This window comes from Doryrhamphus excisus, chromosome 21 (assembly GCF_030265055.1).
Source record: "Doryrhamphus excisus isolate RoL2022-K1 chromosome 21, RoL_Dexc_1.0, whole genome shotgun sequence".
NCBI lineage: Eukaryota > Metazoa > Chordata > Actinopteri > Syngnathiformes > Syngnathidae > Doryrhamphus > Doryrhamphus excisus.
In genome coordinates this window covers 12,669,011-12,683,736 of record NC_080486.1, presented here as the reverse complement: position 1 = coordinate 12,683,736, position 14,726 = coordinate 12,669,011, and the positions used below count along the sequence as shown (strand labels likewise).

The 14,726-nt window shown below is 48.4% G+C and overlaps 2 protein-coding genes across 5 annotated transcripts; one reads left to right on the top strand and one right to left on the bottom strand.

Moving 5' to 3' along the window:
* The first annotated feature begins 400 nt into the window (after positions 1-400).
* On the top strand, positions 401-4,169 carry LOC131108798 (clavesin-1-like). The gene is made up of 9 exons (XM_058060122.1): positions 401-477; positions 569-685; positions 1,007-1,420; positions 1,484-1,654; positions 1,870-1,988; positions 2,111-2,285; positions 2,362-2,472; positions 2,547-2,770; positions 2,831-4,169. The coding sequence occupies exons 3-9, from the start codon at positions 1,322-1,324 to the stop codon at positions 2,907-2,909; spliced, it is 978 nt and encodes a 325-aa protein (XP_057916105.1). The 5' UTR covers positions 401-477; positions 569-685; positions 1,007-1,321; the 3' UTR covers positions 2,910-4,169.
* A 261-nt stretch (positions 4,170-4,430) lies between these two features.
* Positions 4,431-14,337, bottom strand: LOC131108947 (aspartyl/asparaginyl beta-hydroxylase-like). Of its 4 annotated transcripts, XM_058060410.1 has the most exons (26): positions 13,596-14,249; positions 13,462-13,515; positions 12,787-12,960; positions 12,351-12,395; positions 11,958-12,026; positions 8,433-8,480; positions 8,099-8,260; positions 7,978-8,013; positions 7,846-7,890; positions 7,726-7,758; positions 7,610-7,642; positions 7,511-7,546; positions 7,389-7,436; positions 7,163-7,321; positions 6,789-6,821; positions 6,641-6,726; positions 6,472-6,558; positions 6,224-6,374; positions 6,015-6,151; positions 5,856-5,954; positions 5,700-5,789; positions 5,502-5,639; positions 5,301-5,436; positions 5,142-5,233; positions 4,918-5,051; positions 4,431-4,848 (listed from the first exon to the last, which is right to left on the bottom strand). In XM_058060410.1, exons 1-26 carry the CDS (start codon positions 13,738-13,740, stop codon positions 4,698-4,700), a joined length of 2,421 nt encoding a protein of 806 aa, XP_057916393.1. In that variant the 5' UTR covers positions 13,741-14,249; the 3' UTR covers positions 4,431-4,697. The 4 variants fall into 4 exon arrangements, with proteins under 4 accessions (XP_057916393.1, XP_057916396.1, XP_057916394.1 ...); XM_058060411.1 differs by lacking the exons at positions 4,431-4,848; positions 4,918-5,051; positions 5,142-5,233; ... (16 more) ...; positions 8,099-8,260; positions 8,433-8,480 and adding exons at positions 8,523-10,038; positions 10,228-10,272; positions 10,371-10,418; positions 10,704-10,754 and having other exon boundaries at positions 13,596-14,332; XM_058060412.1 differs by lacking the exons at positions 4,431-4,848; positions 4,918-5,051; positions 5,142-5,233; ... (17 more) ...; positions 8,433-8,480; positions 12,351-12,395 and adding exons at positions 8,525-10,038; positions 10,228-10,272; positions 10,371-10,418; positions 10,704-10,754 and having other exon boundaries at positions 13,596-14,319.
* Between the last annotated feature and the right edge of the window lie 389 nt (positions 14,338-14,726).

Genomic DNA, 14,726 nt, shown 5'->3' with positions numbered 1-14,726 from the left:
CCTTATTTAAAGACAAAATCATTCACAATCACACAAAAAATAAATAAAATACGTCACAATGACGTAAACTTTGCTTCACCATACACACATATATATAGAGAGAATTTTTGTGATATAATTCTATACACACATACACACAGCTACCTAATATACGTAATAACGTCTTGTGGCGCACAGTCAATGTAAAGAACCAGGAAGCAACATATGGTAGTTTCAAAATAAAAGCTACTCTAAAGTTCAGAGGACCAAAAGTTTAACTTTGGACACAAAATATCACGTATTATTAAATTATGTGATTTTGAACACTTGGTAACTATTATAGCGGATTTCGTGCAAAATAAATAGCATCTTTGTTTTTTGTTTTTTTGTTGGCGGGAGACATTATTGTGGGTGTCTCGACAGGAAGTGCCACTATGTATTACGAAAAGAGGACAGTAACGGAGCATCCTGACGTCTTCTCGACACATCTTGGTCATTGTGCGTCTTCGTCCACGTTCAAATGTCGCCGGGATCGTGCAAAGAAGACATTTAATCATTTTCATTCCCCATCTTTTAAATTTGTGTCCAGCTTTTTGATATTCTTTTACGTGTGATCCCGATGGCCGACACCGTCCTCAGCATCAGGACCAGCACAGGAGGGCCGGAGAGGCAGGAACGAGCTGGACTCGAACAACACACCTAGCAGGTCCTATACGCTTGTACATTTAACACCCAAAAATTAAATTAATAAATTATTATTTATTTATTTCACGCAAAAATGATTTGAAAGAGGGCACTCACATAATCTCTGGGTCATTCCTAGGATGGGGAGCTTTGAGGTTGTGTGTGCATGAGTGTGTGCAGGGTCATCTACACCTCCACCCTACGCCTGTATGATATATAGAAGGTTAAATATGATCTGTATTATATTCCAGTAATATCTGTACATGAAAAGACAGTCTGAGTCTGTTTTATTGCAAAGTGTAATTACTTATATGTATTATCTATATATTATCTATCCCAACAGTCCCCACATCCGACCACGTTGCCTTCACTGACCTTTGGCCTGACTCAAACGCGCCAGTCAAAGTTCACATCTCCTCATCAAGCTAATGTATTAAAATGTCCGCTGCCAGACCCCACCACAACGTACCACGGGGGCAGCGAGCCTTGTGATGAGAGGTTGACCACACCGCAGCCGTAGACGTGCACCAATAAGACTTTGTTGATTGAACGAGGCGTGAAATGAAGATTGCCAAGTTGGCGAGGAGCAACACAACTTGCCTCGGTGGACTGTGACCAGGAGGACATCTTCTGTGGACGTGAACAAGACAAACACAAGATGTCTCAGCTCCATGCAGGCCTCAGCTCTGAGACCACAGAGAAGGCTCGCTTGGAACTGAACGAGAACCCGGACACGCTGCACCAGGACATCCAGCAGGTACGAGATGCGCCAAAAGACTGTTAGCATTAGTGCAGTGCTAACTGTGTCTTCTGAACCCAGGTACGGGACATGATCGTGACTCGGCCTGACATCGGCTTCCTGCGAACGGACGACGACTTCATCCTGCGCTTTCTGAGAGCCAGGAAGTTTGACCAGGTGGAGACGTTCCGGCTGCTGGCACAGTATTTCCAGTTCCGACAGCAGAACCTCGACATGTTCCAGAGTTTCAAGGTCAGGGCACCAACGTTGGGTCTGTTTTCTTCAGGAAGATCTCCTGTGTTGTCACATGGTCATTGATCCAAAAACACCTTTTAGCAGCCTTCTTTTGAGGCGTGATTACTGCAGAGGCGTACCTGATGGAGGCGGAGCTATGTGTTGATTGCCACTTTAAGGACAAGACCTGCCTGTGGAAGATAAGCGATGAACAGGATGTGTGTGTCTGTCAGGTGGACGACCCGGGCATCAAGCGAGCGTTGATGGACGGATTCCCGGGCGTGCTGGAGACTCCGGACCAACATGGCCGAAAGATTCTCATCCTGTTTGCTTCCAACTGGGACCAGAGCAGGTGAGCAACGATGCCTGAGGTTCTGCTGGTCCATAAAAACATCTCAAAAACAGAAGCGTGACCTCCCAAGAAAAAGTGTTTAATGTTTGTCATGTTTCGTACATGGCTCTATCGCCTTCCAGGAACTCTTTCACGGACATCCTGCGAGCCATCCTTCTCTCCTTGGAGGTCCTGATTGAGAAGCCAGAGCTTCAGATCAACGGCTTCATCCTCATCATTGACTGGAGCAATTTCTCCTTTAAGCAAGCCTCCAAGCTTACGCCCAACATCCTCAAACTAGCCATCGAGGGCTTGCAGGTATAGGTCAGGTCCAGTCCAGTCCAGTCCAGTCCAGTCTAGTCCACTTGACAAGAACTCTCGATTTGCTCCTCAGGACAGCTTTCCTGCACGCTTCGGAGGAATCCATTTTGTCAACCAGCCGTGGTACATCCACGCCATGTACACCATCATCAAGCCCTTCCTCAAAGACAAGACCAGGAAGCGGGTGAGGATTGGCTCCTCCTCTTCCTGTTTTTCATCACCTCATCATCTCTTGCACTCTCCTCTGTCCTCCTCTAGATCTTTCTCCACGGCAACAACCTCAACTCCCTCCACCAGCTCATCCAGCCTGAGTGCTTGCCGTCCGAGTTCGGTGGGACGCTGCCGCCCTACGACATGGGCATCTGGGCCCGGACGCTGCTGGGACCGGACTACATGGATGAGACCGAGTACACGCTGACATACGACGCACTGCACGTCAGGGAGAACTGTGGAGGAGGCGGGGACAAGGAGGCCATGAAGAGGTGAGCCTAATGTGCCTTATTTAAGAGGGGAACAGGAGCTCAGCTTGGTTTTGGTTTCAGGTCTCAGTCGGTGATCAATCCCGCAACTCTGCGACAGACGGACCGAGAGACCAGCACTCCACTTCTGGCCCTGGACTGAACACACACACACACACACACACATGCACAATTGCTGTGTCATCCCGTACACCTGAACTTTTGGACTTCCTGTCTCTGAGCCCACTGCACGACAGCAGTTAGCACTCTTGATTGTTTATTTGTGCGTCCACACACACACACACACACACACACACACACACACACACACACACACACACACACACACACCGAGTTAGCTTCCGAGGAGGAATGTAAACGCTACTTTATGATTATCATGACTTTTAAATTGTGTCTGCGAGAAGGACCGGAATGTTTTTTTGTTTTGCTAAAAGGGTCACCACATTGTGAGTTGCCACGCAGCGTGAATCGTTGCATCAACAAGAATCATTATTAGACGTTAATCATGTTTGGAGGAATCAGAAACTACATGACAAGACTGGTATTGTTGTTAGAATGTTAGAATGCCTGGTTTTGCAAACAAGCATCCAAAACCAAAAACACCGTAAAACAAATGCAACAATCACATCAGACTTGGCTACCATCCGGTAGGCCTGGCTAACTTCCGTTTTGGTTCTTCAACTTGCAGCGTTTCCCTCATGGAAGTGTTTTTGGATCAGTGTTTGTCCAGTCTGCCCATTATTGGGATTAATGCCAGGTTGAAGATTTATGCTGCCACCTAGAGGACAGAAAAAAGATTGCAGTGTTAATGTGAAGCGCCATGCAATCAAACATATTTCTTGTTGATGAAATCTGTCTACCCGATTGTTGCTTCTTTACTGCCAAGATATGAAAGTACACACTTTTAAGTATCAAACGGCTTTTAGAATGCCGGAAATGTCACTTTGGTAGAATACTGTTACTTTTTTCTTGGATCCAACACCATCAAAGCCACAGTGCTGCTGCCACTTGCATGACAATTAGGAAAGTTCTACCAGAGTGCCACATTTCATGAATATGTATTGTGCTGAAAATGCCAAAACATCACAAAAGAGAAAGATTGTTTTTATTGAATTTAAGCTACTTAAAAAAAAAGATTGTATAGTTCATGTATTAGCGCACTGCAAGAAAAGGTGCATTTAAATGCTGTTTGTTCTCATTTTCTTTGCAGTGCGACTCCACATCAGGGCTACACACATCTCTAATGTATTTACTGCAGAATGTAAAGTAAACATTTACACCTCCACCTGTGTCTTTCATTTGGAGGAGAGAAGGGGGGGGGGTATGAGCAAACAGTGGAATATCTAATAATAAATTTTATTTTTAGAATACGCAGAGGGAGAATAAAACAAGTCCTGCACTCTTCACACCCCTGGCCTATACAGTAAACTCAAGATTTGACCTACTGCAAAAACACTAGTAAAAGCTCATCTACATGATAGGGGTCCTCTGCTGTTTTTGGGGACCTACTCCAATTCTAGTCAAAAGATCCAACTATGCTATTTTTAACCACCAACTGCACAAATCCTCTATGCTGTGGTGTTTTTAGGACTCGAACAGCCCCACACTAGAGCATAACAGCCCAATTTAGACAATATGAGAAAAAATAGAAGAAGAAAAGCACTTTTGTGAGGTTTTTGTGTTGTTTTTAATAAAAAATATAATCTCTAATAACATCTGTTGTGTGTAATCATCGTACAAAAGTGATGAGGGAAATGGGCGCGTAGAGGAACAGAAGGTGAAAAAGTGGTTTCGACGCTCATGTGAACATTTAACACAACTTTCTTTTGTCAAAGGGGTCAAACAGGAAGTACGTGTCACGTGGGGAGACTGGTGGTCAAGTCAGTAGTATCACCCAGAAGAACCGAGAAAGCGAATCAGATCTCCTGGTCTAGATGGCGCTGAGGGTCTGCCGCTGGTGTGCCGTCAGCTGCGGGTGCCACACGTCCACGATGAAGATGAGGCGGTACGTGTCCGCGTCCTGCCACACCTCGTGCTCGAAGGAGTCGTCGAAGATGAGAACTTTCCCTTCCTCCCACCCCCTGTGAAGATGAATGAGAGGTCAGTGGATGAGCTTCCCGGAGAGGATGGTGAAGGTTGAGGATGTGCACCTCGTTTGGTCGGTGCAGCGGATCCTGCAGCCGTGTTTGGGAATGACAAGGCCCAGGTGCATCCTCAGGCGGCAGTTGGTGGGTCCTGTGTGCGGCCACACGTGCGTGCCCGGCTGCATCACCGAGAACTTAATCTACACACAAACCATCAAATTAATTAAACATGGCTGACCTTCTGTAGGATTACTGCAAGTCTGCATAAAACTGCTCTTCGTTCTTCTGACCTGTCCTCTCTTGCAGCCAGTGGCTTCGGGGAATCTGTCCAGCAGCGAGCAAGTCTTGGGGACGGCCTGGCAGGAATCCCCAGCTTTCCTTCCTAAAGAGAAATGAGTGGGTCAGCTGACTCGACACGACAAGGACGTAACTCAAGCGTGAAAATGGACCTTGCTGCCAGAGGGTGTACTGTCCCCACTCTCCTTTCTCTCGCAGGTTCTCCTCCTCGGGAACAAACATTCCTGTTTTGCGGTCCATCATGGCCAGAGCCTCGTCTCGGATGGTCCTCCAGTTCCTCTCCAGCGACTGGACGCATGCGGTATGACACCAGTTTACTCACGCACTGGAACAGCGTCCTCGTGCATCCGTACCTTGACCAGATCGGTGTAGCCGGTCTCGCTTGGTGTCCACCAAGGCTGCGCCTTCAGCCCATCCACGTTGTAGAGCGACCTCTGCCACACGGAAGCAAAGTGGCCACGCTCGTGACCCAACTGGTACCACTGGTACGCCTGCGGGACAGAGGACGGGTCAGGGGGTGATGAGATATTTCCATGTCACGACAGACTCACGCTCTTGTCTCCGACTCGCTGCAGAGCGTCTCCCAGGTGGAAATAGAAGCGTCCGTCATCAGTGCCGGGCTCACCGGACTCCAGCCCCTCCTGGTGGCCCCACAGAGGGTCACAGGGATCATCCAAGTCAACTCAAACAAGTGGTTGTGTACACACCTTCAGGTAGGGGATGCTCTCCGCGATCTTGTTCTCTGACTTCAGGATGAATCCGTAGTGAACTTTGGCAAAACCGTTGCCAGGGGAAGCTGCCAGTACCTAAAAGAGGTGCTAGTAAGGCCGGAGAAGAAGAAGAAAAGAAAAACCAGAGTCTCTCACCTCCTCGTAGACCTTCTTAGCACCTTTGTTGTCTCCCAGCAAAAGGTGGGCCACACCCAGGTCGTTCATCACTTGGATGTCCTCCGGAAAGATCTGGACCAGCCTCTCCAGGGTCGCCACGGCGCCACGCATGCGGCCTGCCGAAGGACACAAGCTTGAGATCGGCTTGTGAAGCCGAGGACAAGATGGCGGCCGGCCGGGGGTGTTACCCAGGAACTGTTGGCGCTCGGCTCGTCTCTTAAGCGACGCTCTTACAAGGTCAGGGGTGGCGTCTGGGAGCTCGGCGGCCTCTCTGTAGCTGTTGATGGCCTTCTGCAACATGTCGTTGCTGCGCATCTTCTCGGCCAGGTCGTCCTCTGCCTGCACACACACACACACACACACACACACACACACACGCACGCTGAACTTTAGTATATCAAGAGTCCAATGGCGAGGCGGAACTTGACAGGAGTACCTGCGCTTTGCCGTAGCGAGCGCGGGGGCTCTGCGGGTGCTGTTGCGCCAACGTCTCAAAGGCTTTGAGTGCGGCCTCCACTTTACCCTGACAAACACACACAAAGAGGCACGTGGGAGTCGAGAGGAAGTGCATCAAACGCTGATATCCCTTTCTTCTTCCCACATACCTTTTTGCGTAGCTTCTCAGCAGCGTCCACTTCTGCTTTGATGGTTTTGTCCAACTTGTTCAGCAGCTTTGCTTTCTTCTTCTTGGCTGCGTGACAAACGTGTAAATAGTATTTGCACCAGCTTGGAGGGGGGGTTTAATCAGTTTACCTTTTTCTTTGGGCTTCTCCTCGGCGGCCACTTCTAAGGCGGAAGATGATACAACAAATATTAGCGCAGATTTGGCTCCTTCTTAGTTTGTGTAAGCGAGTACAGTTTAGTGTCGGTAAGGTTATTCAGTCTTGTGTGTACGTGAGTACACATTTTCAACGTAGTATCACTTAGAAATGAAGGCACTTGTTTCTCGTAATATCACGGTTCAAATATCACAGCAACATGCTAGGTTAATTGGAGACTCCAAATTGTCCATAGGTATGAATGTGAGTGTGAATGGTTGTTTGTCTAAAGGTTCCCCGTGATTGGCTGGCCAACAGTCCAGGGTGTACTCGGCCTCTTGCCTGAAGACAGCTGGGACATGAGCTCACCATCAGTGGCGCTCCCTGCTGTCTCCCTGGTGGTCTCCCTGGTGGTCTCCCTGGTGGTCTCCCTGGTGGTCTCCCTGGTGGTCTCCCTGGTGGTCTCCCTGGTGGTCTCGCTCGGAGCTTCTGCCGGCTCAGACTGTTTCTCCACTTCCACCGGCGGTTCTGACGCAGGAAAACAAACACGTTGACCTCATCGATGTTTAAATGTGTAGAGAGGAAGTTACCGTACCTTCTTCCTGTGTGAACTTGGAGCTTGTCACAGCTTTTGCGGACTCCGCTGCGCGAGACACAAACGAGCAGTCAACTTTGCTGCTGTGGATTTGGAGACAACACATGACCGACAAAACTCACCGACGCTCTCCTTAGACGACGGCTCTTCCACTAAGACTGCAAGAACAAAACATCCACAGTTCATCGCCGCCATTGGCTGTTAGCTCAGTAGCTCCTCACCTCCGCTTGTGTCGATGGCGTCCACGTCCTCCGCTGAAAGACATCAAGGCGACAAGATCGGTGAGAGACGCACAGCGATGCGGGAGGCGGACGACAGACAAAAACATTTGACGCACCGTAAATATGCTCCGTGCTTCCTCGAGGATCATCTGGAACACACACATTGGTTTACACAAAGACAATTTTACTGAACAGGAACATACTTGATATGCTGGGGGTTCTATTGCTGGACTCACCCGCTACAAAGATGTCTTCTACAAATGCAGGCAAGGGGACGGCAGCTGGATGTGCACACACACACACACACACACAAAGCAGGTAGAAAGATGAGCGGATTAAAAAAAAGGTTCGGCACAATGTCAGCACACCTTGGATTTCAGAGTCCACGTCCTCAGATCCAGAGACTGCCACACACACAAACAGACACAGGAAGTGGGTCACGTTATGCTTTTACACAAACAAATACACTTATTTGGTTCTATTACACACTTGGCATCTCCTCAGTAGGGGTCTCCTCTACGGGTATCTCCTCTGATGAGGTCTCCATTGCAGGTGTCTCCTCCGTGGGCGTCTCCGAGGAGACGGCCTCCCTTGACTCCTCCCCCTGCGGCTGTGAAGTTTGCTGATGTGCAGGCCGCTCTTCCACAGTTTCTAGTAGACGACAAACGGAGAGAATGAGTCAGGAAGACGGTGGTAAAGTGGCACGATAGATCTGGTTACACTTAAAAGGAAACACACAGGGCGTCTCCGTCATCTCAGTGTGCCGGTTGGAAGAGGGCGGAGAGACCAAAACCCCGCCCCAACCAGGCAAATGTGCACTCACCTGCTTTGTGTTCAGGTGACAGCGCCTCGCTTGCTGTCTTTTTCAGGCCTGTTCAGGGGTGACAGTACAACAAGTATATATAGTATATATATATAAATATAGTATAGTATATTTATATATAAAACAGCCAAAAGTGTGTTGGGGTGTTGTTCATTGTCATATGCATGAGAGGCCCACTTGAGGTGGTTCACAGTAATTGCGGGCTCGCTGCGTTCGTGCTAAGCTAACATCACCTTTGTTATTTCAGTGTTCATGACAAAGCAAATTAATATATCTAGTAATATATGGCATTAATCATCATTTTTAGAACAGGGCCAATCAAAAATATTGGGTATATATTGTTATTTTATAGCAAAGAATAAGAAGAGAGCACCATTGGAAGGCCAAGGTTTATTTTACAGTTGTTTACAGTCACATTGGAGGGAGTGTCCATTTAAGGAGATGTGGGAGGAGCTTACAGTGCACTTATTCACATGTAACACGCTTACACAGCACAAATCAATGCTTTCTCAGAGAAAGCGTCTCATCACCTCACCGGAGACAAAACTAAGGAACAGTCCAAGCTCCAGGCCCAAACATGAGGGAAGCGTCCCGGAGACAGAACTCTACTTCTTCCTCACGCTGGCTGCCATCTTGTCTCCGGCCCCACCCTTGTCCTTCCTGACCGCCACCCCGCTCGCTCGCTGGGGTTTCTCCTCCACCGCCTGGCTACCGTTTGCTTTCCTCTCCTCCTGCCTCCTCAGGTCTGCCTTGGGAGCGTGCAGCCGCTCCGCCTCCATCTTGTCCCGGGCGGCCTTCTCCTGAGCCAGTCGAGCTTTCTCCCTGGTGAGACGTTCTTTCTCCGCTCTCTCTCTTTCTTGCCTTTCCCTCTCAGCTTTCTCCTTTTCCCTGGCGATGCGCTCTCGCTCCTGCTTTTCATTCTCAAGTCTTTCCCGCTCTTTGGCCAGCTGTTCTTTTTGGAGTCGCTCCTTCCTCTCCTCTTCAGCCTTCTCTCGGGCCCGTCTCTCGTTCTCCACGCGCTCCTTCTCTTCCTTTTCCTTGGCGGCCTTCTCCCGTTCCCGCACCAAGCGCTCCCTGTCCATCTTCTCAAGGTGTTCCCGCTCTTCCTTGGCTTTCTGGAAAGCCGCTTTCTCCTGCTCAATCCTCTCTTTCTCCATCTTTTCCCTCTCTGCCTTCTCCTGGTCCATCCTCTGCCTCTCCGCCTTCTCCTGTTCCCTCCTCTCTTTTTCAGCCTTCTCCCACTCCATCCTTTCCTTCTGTGCCCTCTCTTTCTCCCTCTCAGCCCTCTCTCGCTCCATCCTTTCCTTCTCCCTCTCGGCCCTCTCCCATTCCATCCGCTCCCTCTCCACCTCCATCCTCTTTTTCTCCACCTGCATCCTCTCCTTTTCCACGCCTATCCTCTCCCTCTCCAGCTTCAGTTGCTCCTGGGTGACCTCCAGGGTCTTCATCTTCAGCTCCCAGGCCGTCTCCCTCTTTTGGTCTTCCTCCGAGAGGTGGCTTTTAATCTCAGCCAGGGCGAGGCGAGCAATCCTCTTGGCCTCCAGCTTCTCGTTGATCAGTTCTTCTTGCAGGGCAGCGCGCAACGCGGCATCTCGGACGGGAGGTTCTGGAGGTGGAATACAGTCGGCATCATCGACTCATCAGCGAGGGAGCACACGCCATTTGGAGAGGGGTTAAGGTAGCGGCCAATAGGAAGTGGCGACACACCGTTAGCATGATGATCGTGCACAAAGACGCGACCAGACTGACAACAAAGCCGTGCGTTCTCACTCGGGTGCAAGCGGACTTTTAGTACCTCGGGTCCTGTTCTTTTGAGACATAGTTTCCTCTGGAATCTCTTCTGTGACGCCACATGGGGAAAAATAAAATGCTGAGCAGCTGCTCGGTCGCCAACATCACATCAACTTACTAGAAATCACACGGAGATCCAAACGCTACCTTGGCTCACTTCCATTTCATCCGGATCCTCGGCCAGCTCTCTGAGCGCTTCCCACACACACACACACACACACACACACAGAAAGTGTTCAGATGTTCAGAATCACCACAAGAGTATTAGCCAATGCTAATGTCAGTGTTTAGGTTACAAACAAAGTTCCGTTCTTGTGTGACTGAAATGGTCTCAAACTAACCACACAATAAAAGCCAACATGGATTAACACACAAACACACAATTAGCAGTAGTAAACATCCTGTCCTCACTACACTATAAAGACAGGCAGGATGACGCCACCATGCTGACCGTCCACACACAAACGCACGCACGAGTACCTCTCCTATGCGCCGCCCTCCTGCGAGCAGGACCTTTTAACTTCCTCTCATCTGAAGCGACAGACAGCAGAGAGCGTTGTTGTGGACCAGGAAGTGAACAGCGCTAAGGTCACATGACCTGGTGAAACCAAACATCAACGCAACAACCGACCTGGTGACACGTGCAAAAGAAGACACGCCAGCCCTCCATCAAATTCCTTTTGGGGGTGTTTTATTTTGAAAAACAGAAGTTTGTGCCCGCTTCTCAGACTTTCTGTCTCACTGGTCGTGTGTGTGTGCGTGTTGTGTGCAGGATGAAATATTATTTCTACACAATAAATAGCCTCATTCACACATATATTAAAATGAACTTCACATACAGGATACCATCTGTGATTAATAAATGAGGAATTCAAAGCCCTGCCGCAATTTGTCTTCATATCTTTTTCTGTCCGTCCAATCTGACTCCATTCTACTGGTTCTGCAGGTCCAGTATGACTCCTTTGATCTCCTCGTCCTCCAGGTAAGAAGTCCCGCCCTTCTCCTGCATCCCAGCCTCCTCTTCCTCTTCATCCCTGCCATCATCCTCCTCACCCCGCTCTCCAGGTGAGCTCACCACGTCATACAGGAAGGTGAAGAAGCCATACATCCAATCAGAACCCTCCTCCGCTAAAATATTCACAACCTCGTCAAGCGACTCGCCTCTCGCACTAGCATCGCCATCTTTGGTCAGGCCTGACGAGAGAGAAGGAGAGATGGAGAGAGAGAGAGCGAGGGAGGAAGACAAGAAAAGGGTGGCGATGGCGAGGGAGGGATGCAACTTAAAGAGAAAAGAACGTGACTCAAGGAAGAAATAATGGAAGGAAGCCATCAAATAAAAGATGATATGGGAAAGAGAAAGAAAGCGAGTTAAAGTCGTCCTTCACAGAGCGGCCAACAGCCTTGACTTCCTGTCTACTCAGCCACAAATAGAGGCGGCCATCTTGGCTCTGACTGTCCTGCTAGGTGTTTCAACTCTGACCTTTCCATCTTGATGTACATTGAGCAACTCGCCTGGGACTGTTGTGTGTTTTCTTTGGAATGACACCAGGACTTAAAGACTTCAGTTTGCCACCATAATTGCAATGTTGTCCCAGAAAAACGCGACTCGGCTCATCGCCATGGCTGGAATGGACGCCACCCACCATGTGGCATTCTACTAAGTTACTGGAAACCACCTCAGCCATCTCATGGATACAACAAATGAATATGATAAAATAAATACAGGGTACTTGCCCAGCAGTACTTTTGCATCTTCCACGTCAAAGTCGCCATCTCCGTCTGTGTCGTAGGCCGTCAGCTTCCCTGAAAGAGTAGAGAAAACAATCACGCAAGGTACTAATACATACCTGTAAATATGTGGACATCTAAAGTTCCTCTCAGGTTCTTGTCTGTTGCTATATTCCAGTATCTTGACACATCAGAGGAATTGTATGGAATGAAGTAAGTACATGGGGGGGGATGATCAATATGATGTTAACATTCAGGTGAGGTGAGACGCCCCCTGGCCGCCAAGCTGCACAGGTGGGGCGTATGAGTGGGAACATGGAGTAGAGAAATATCAAAATAAAGTAACCAGGATGAGAGAGCATCTCCGCAGTTACTTTGACATGTTTCTGTAAACTGTACCTTGTAAAGCTTGCGAAAAGTTCAAACGAAACTCCTCAGCTCTGGCTGCGTGCGGAGACAACACAGAAAAGACGGTGACAGACGGGAAACGTCCAGAGGTGTCACACTGACATCCCTTCAATGGTTGTCGCTCATCATAGCCTCAAGTAACACGCATGAGAGCAATACACAAACCTGCCACCGGGGGGCTTCTATACGTGACTCATTATTTGAACACTTTCATCGTTCTTAAACAGGAAGTTCATTATAAACCACAAAAAGGATAAAGTCAGCAAATTATCTGTGGTTCAAGCAAGTGTCTGAGACATTCAAAGCCGCAATGTGACAGGTTCCTGTATGAAAAAACATGTGGCATTCTCTTTGTGGCTTTGTTCCACAATGATGACAGAGCATATTGAAATGACGTAATTACATGTAATATATCATTCAATCTTACCAATGACGCTGTCATAGTCTACAATATCGAAGTAGACGACGGCCACGGAGCTCCAAACGCCCAACAGTGCCAGGACCACAAACCAGGTGAAGACAGAATACTTGGTTCCTCCGCCCGCGTCGGCGCTCTGCGTCTTCTTCCCGTTCTTGCTTTCCGACGATGGTGGCTTTGAGTCTGAGGACACCACACACCACAAATAGTTATTGTTAAATATACACAGGCTGTTATTAGCGGACACTAAGGGCAGGCTAAATAATTAATAGAATCTTGATGCAATGGAATGCAGTACTTGGCTGCAACCAGCAGAGGCACTGATGATTCAGTATCAAAGTCTGCTGTGTGAAGATAAATGTAATTAGTTTAACAATAAAAATATTAAATTATATCCAATTAATGGATCTACTGTATGCCCCTCCCTAGCGAGTTGTCTGCAGGTTCAAGTGGCTCACACCTTTTATAACAGCAGAGGTCAAACTGACCCAGGAACAGATTTAACACATGCCCGACGGGGCGGGCCAACAGCAGCTGTTCCTCGTGAAGCAGCTGAGAGCTTCAAACATGACAATCATGTCAGGAAACACATACATGCACAGGCTCAGAAAGGTTAAAGGTCAAAACCGGGACACGACAAAGCAAATCAGACCAGGCCAAACCCAACCAATCCGGGCCACCTACCAGAGAGCAACGGTGCCTCCTGCGTGAAAGGGGCCTCCTCCACATTCCCGCCTCCTATCAGAATCAAACCAAATGACCCAGAAAGGAAAAACAAACACAACCAAAGGCCGGGTCAAAGTTCACGCTGGACCTACCTGTTGTCCGGATGCCATCCTGAGCCTCGTCTTTTACAAGCGGCTCCTCCGCCTGTTCCTTAGTGCTCACCTCCTCCTCGGTGGTGTGGAGCTCCTCCACAGGCACTGAAGAGGAGGAGGTGCCATAGTGGCGGTACCGCTGCATGGACCAAACCAGTGAGACCAATGCTTGCTCACTCAACTACCATTAAAACCAATGCTTGCCCAGAAATAGCAGCATTAACAAATCTCAACACAATACTTGAAGATGATCCAAACAACACAAAACTTTAGAGAACCTCTCGAGTGAGACGACAGCGGGCCAGTGACCAGGACAGGGAGACATGCCCCGCCTCCTTGCTTTTTCTTCGCAGCAGCACCGCAACCAGACCAATTGTGAGGTCCAGAACCTGATCCCCACTATTCTTGGAGCTGACAAACGCGCTGTGTGTGTATGAGATACCACTGAGGACAAACTAAGGCCACAAACAACCTTGACACGTGTGCGCGTTGTCCTCAGAAAGCACACATCAGCAGCACAGCGCTTCACTGTGTGAACGCTTACGACATTACATTCCTGGCTTCCTCTAGAGGAATATTGCCACTGACCACGTTGTCTTTGGAATTGATTAATTGCATCTTGCAGCAATTGACGTGTGCAATACTTGGCTGCAAACTGCAGAGGCGCTGTTGATTCACTCTCAACTCTTTAGCTGTAACAAGAGAACCGACATGACAGCAGCACTTAGAAGTTGAGCTACATCCACACAGACGTCACCTATGGCACAGTTTGTATAAAAATTATAATACAAAATAATTTAGGTATCCCAAACGAAGAAGTCTAAAAACTACTTCCGGTGACTAAATTGATTTTAAGTACTTTAATAGAAATGCACTCTAAGAAGCAGCATAGCATGTGATGACAGCATCATATATGGCCTATATAATGAACTCCTAGTTGCTGTTGTTCCCAACAAAGCACATCACCCCAAATGTCCCATCCCGGGAAAACTGTGCTCGCTATAAGCACATACAAATTCCCAATCATAAAGCATTTAATGATTTGTGAAATGGCACTGTGTTTTGTTGACGAACGAGATCGCAAAAGCAAATTGCATCAGAAAAGCCATCGTGTTTATTTTTCTCCCACAG

Excerpts from the sequence above, each read along its gene's own strand:
- LOC131108947 (XM_058060410.1), bottom strand. The coding sequence starts at position 13,740 with ATGCAGCGGTACCGCCACTATGGCACCTCCTCCTCTTCAGTGCCTGTG. Across the intron at positions 12,396-12,786 it reads AGACTATGACAGCGTCATTG|CCAGAGCTGAGGAGTTTCGT; the intron begins GTAAGATTGAAT and ends CTCCGCACGCAG. Across the intron at positions 4,849-4,917 it reads CGCTGCACCGACCAAACGAG|GGGGTGGGAGGAAGGGAAAG; the intron begins GTGCACATCCTC and ends TCATCTTCACAG.
- LOC131108798 (XM_058060122.1), top strand. The coding sequence starts at position 1,322 with ATGTCTCAGCTCCATGCAGGCCTCAGCTCTGAGACCACAGAGAAGGCT. Across the intron at positions 2,286-2,361 it reads TAGCCATCGAGGGCTTGCAG|GACAGCTTTCCTGCACGCTT; the intron begins GTATAGGTCAGG and ends TTTGCTCCTCAG. Across the intron at positions 2,473-2,546 it reads AAGACAAGACCAGGAAGCGG|ATCTTTCTCCACGGCAACAA; the intron begins GTGAGGATTGGC and ends GTCCTCCTCTAG.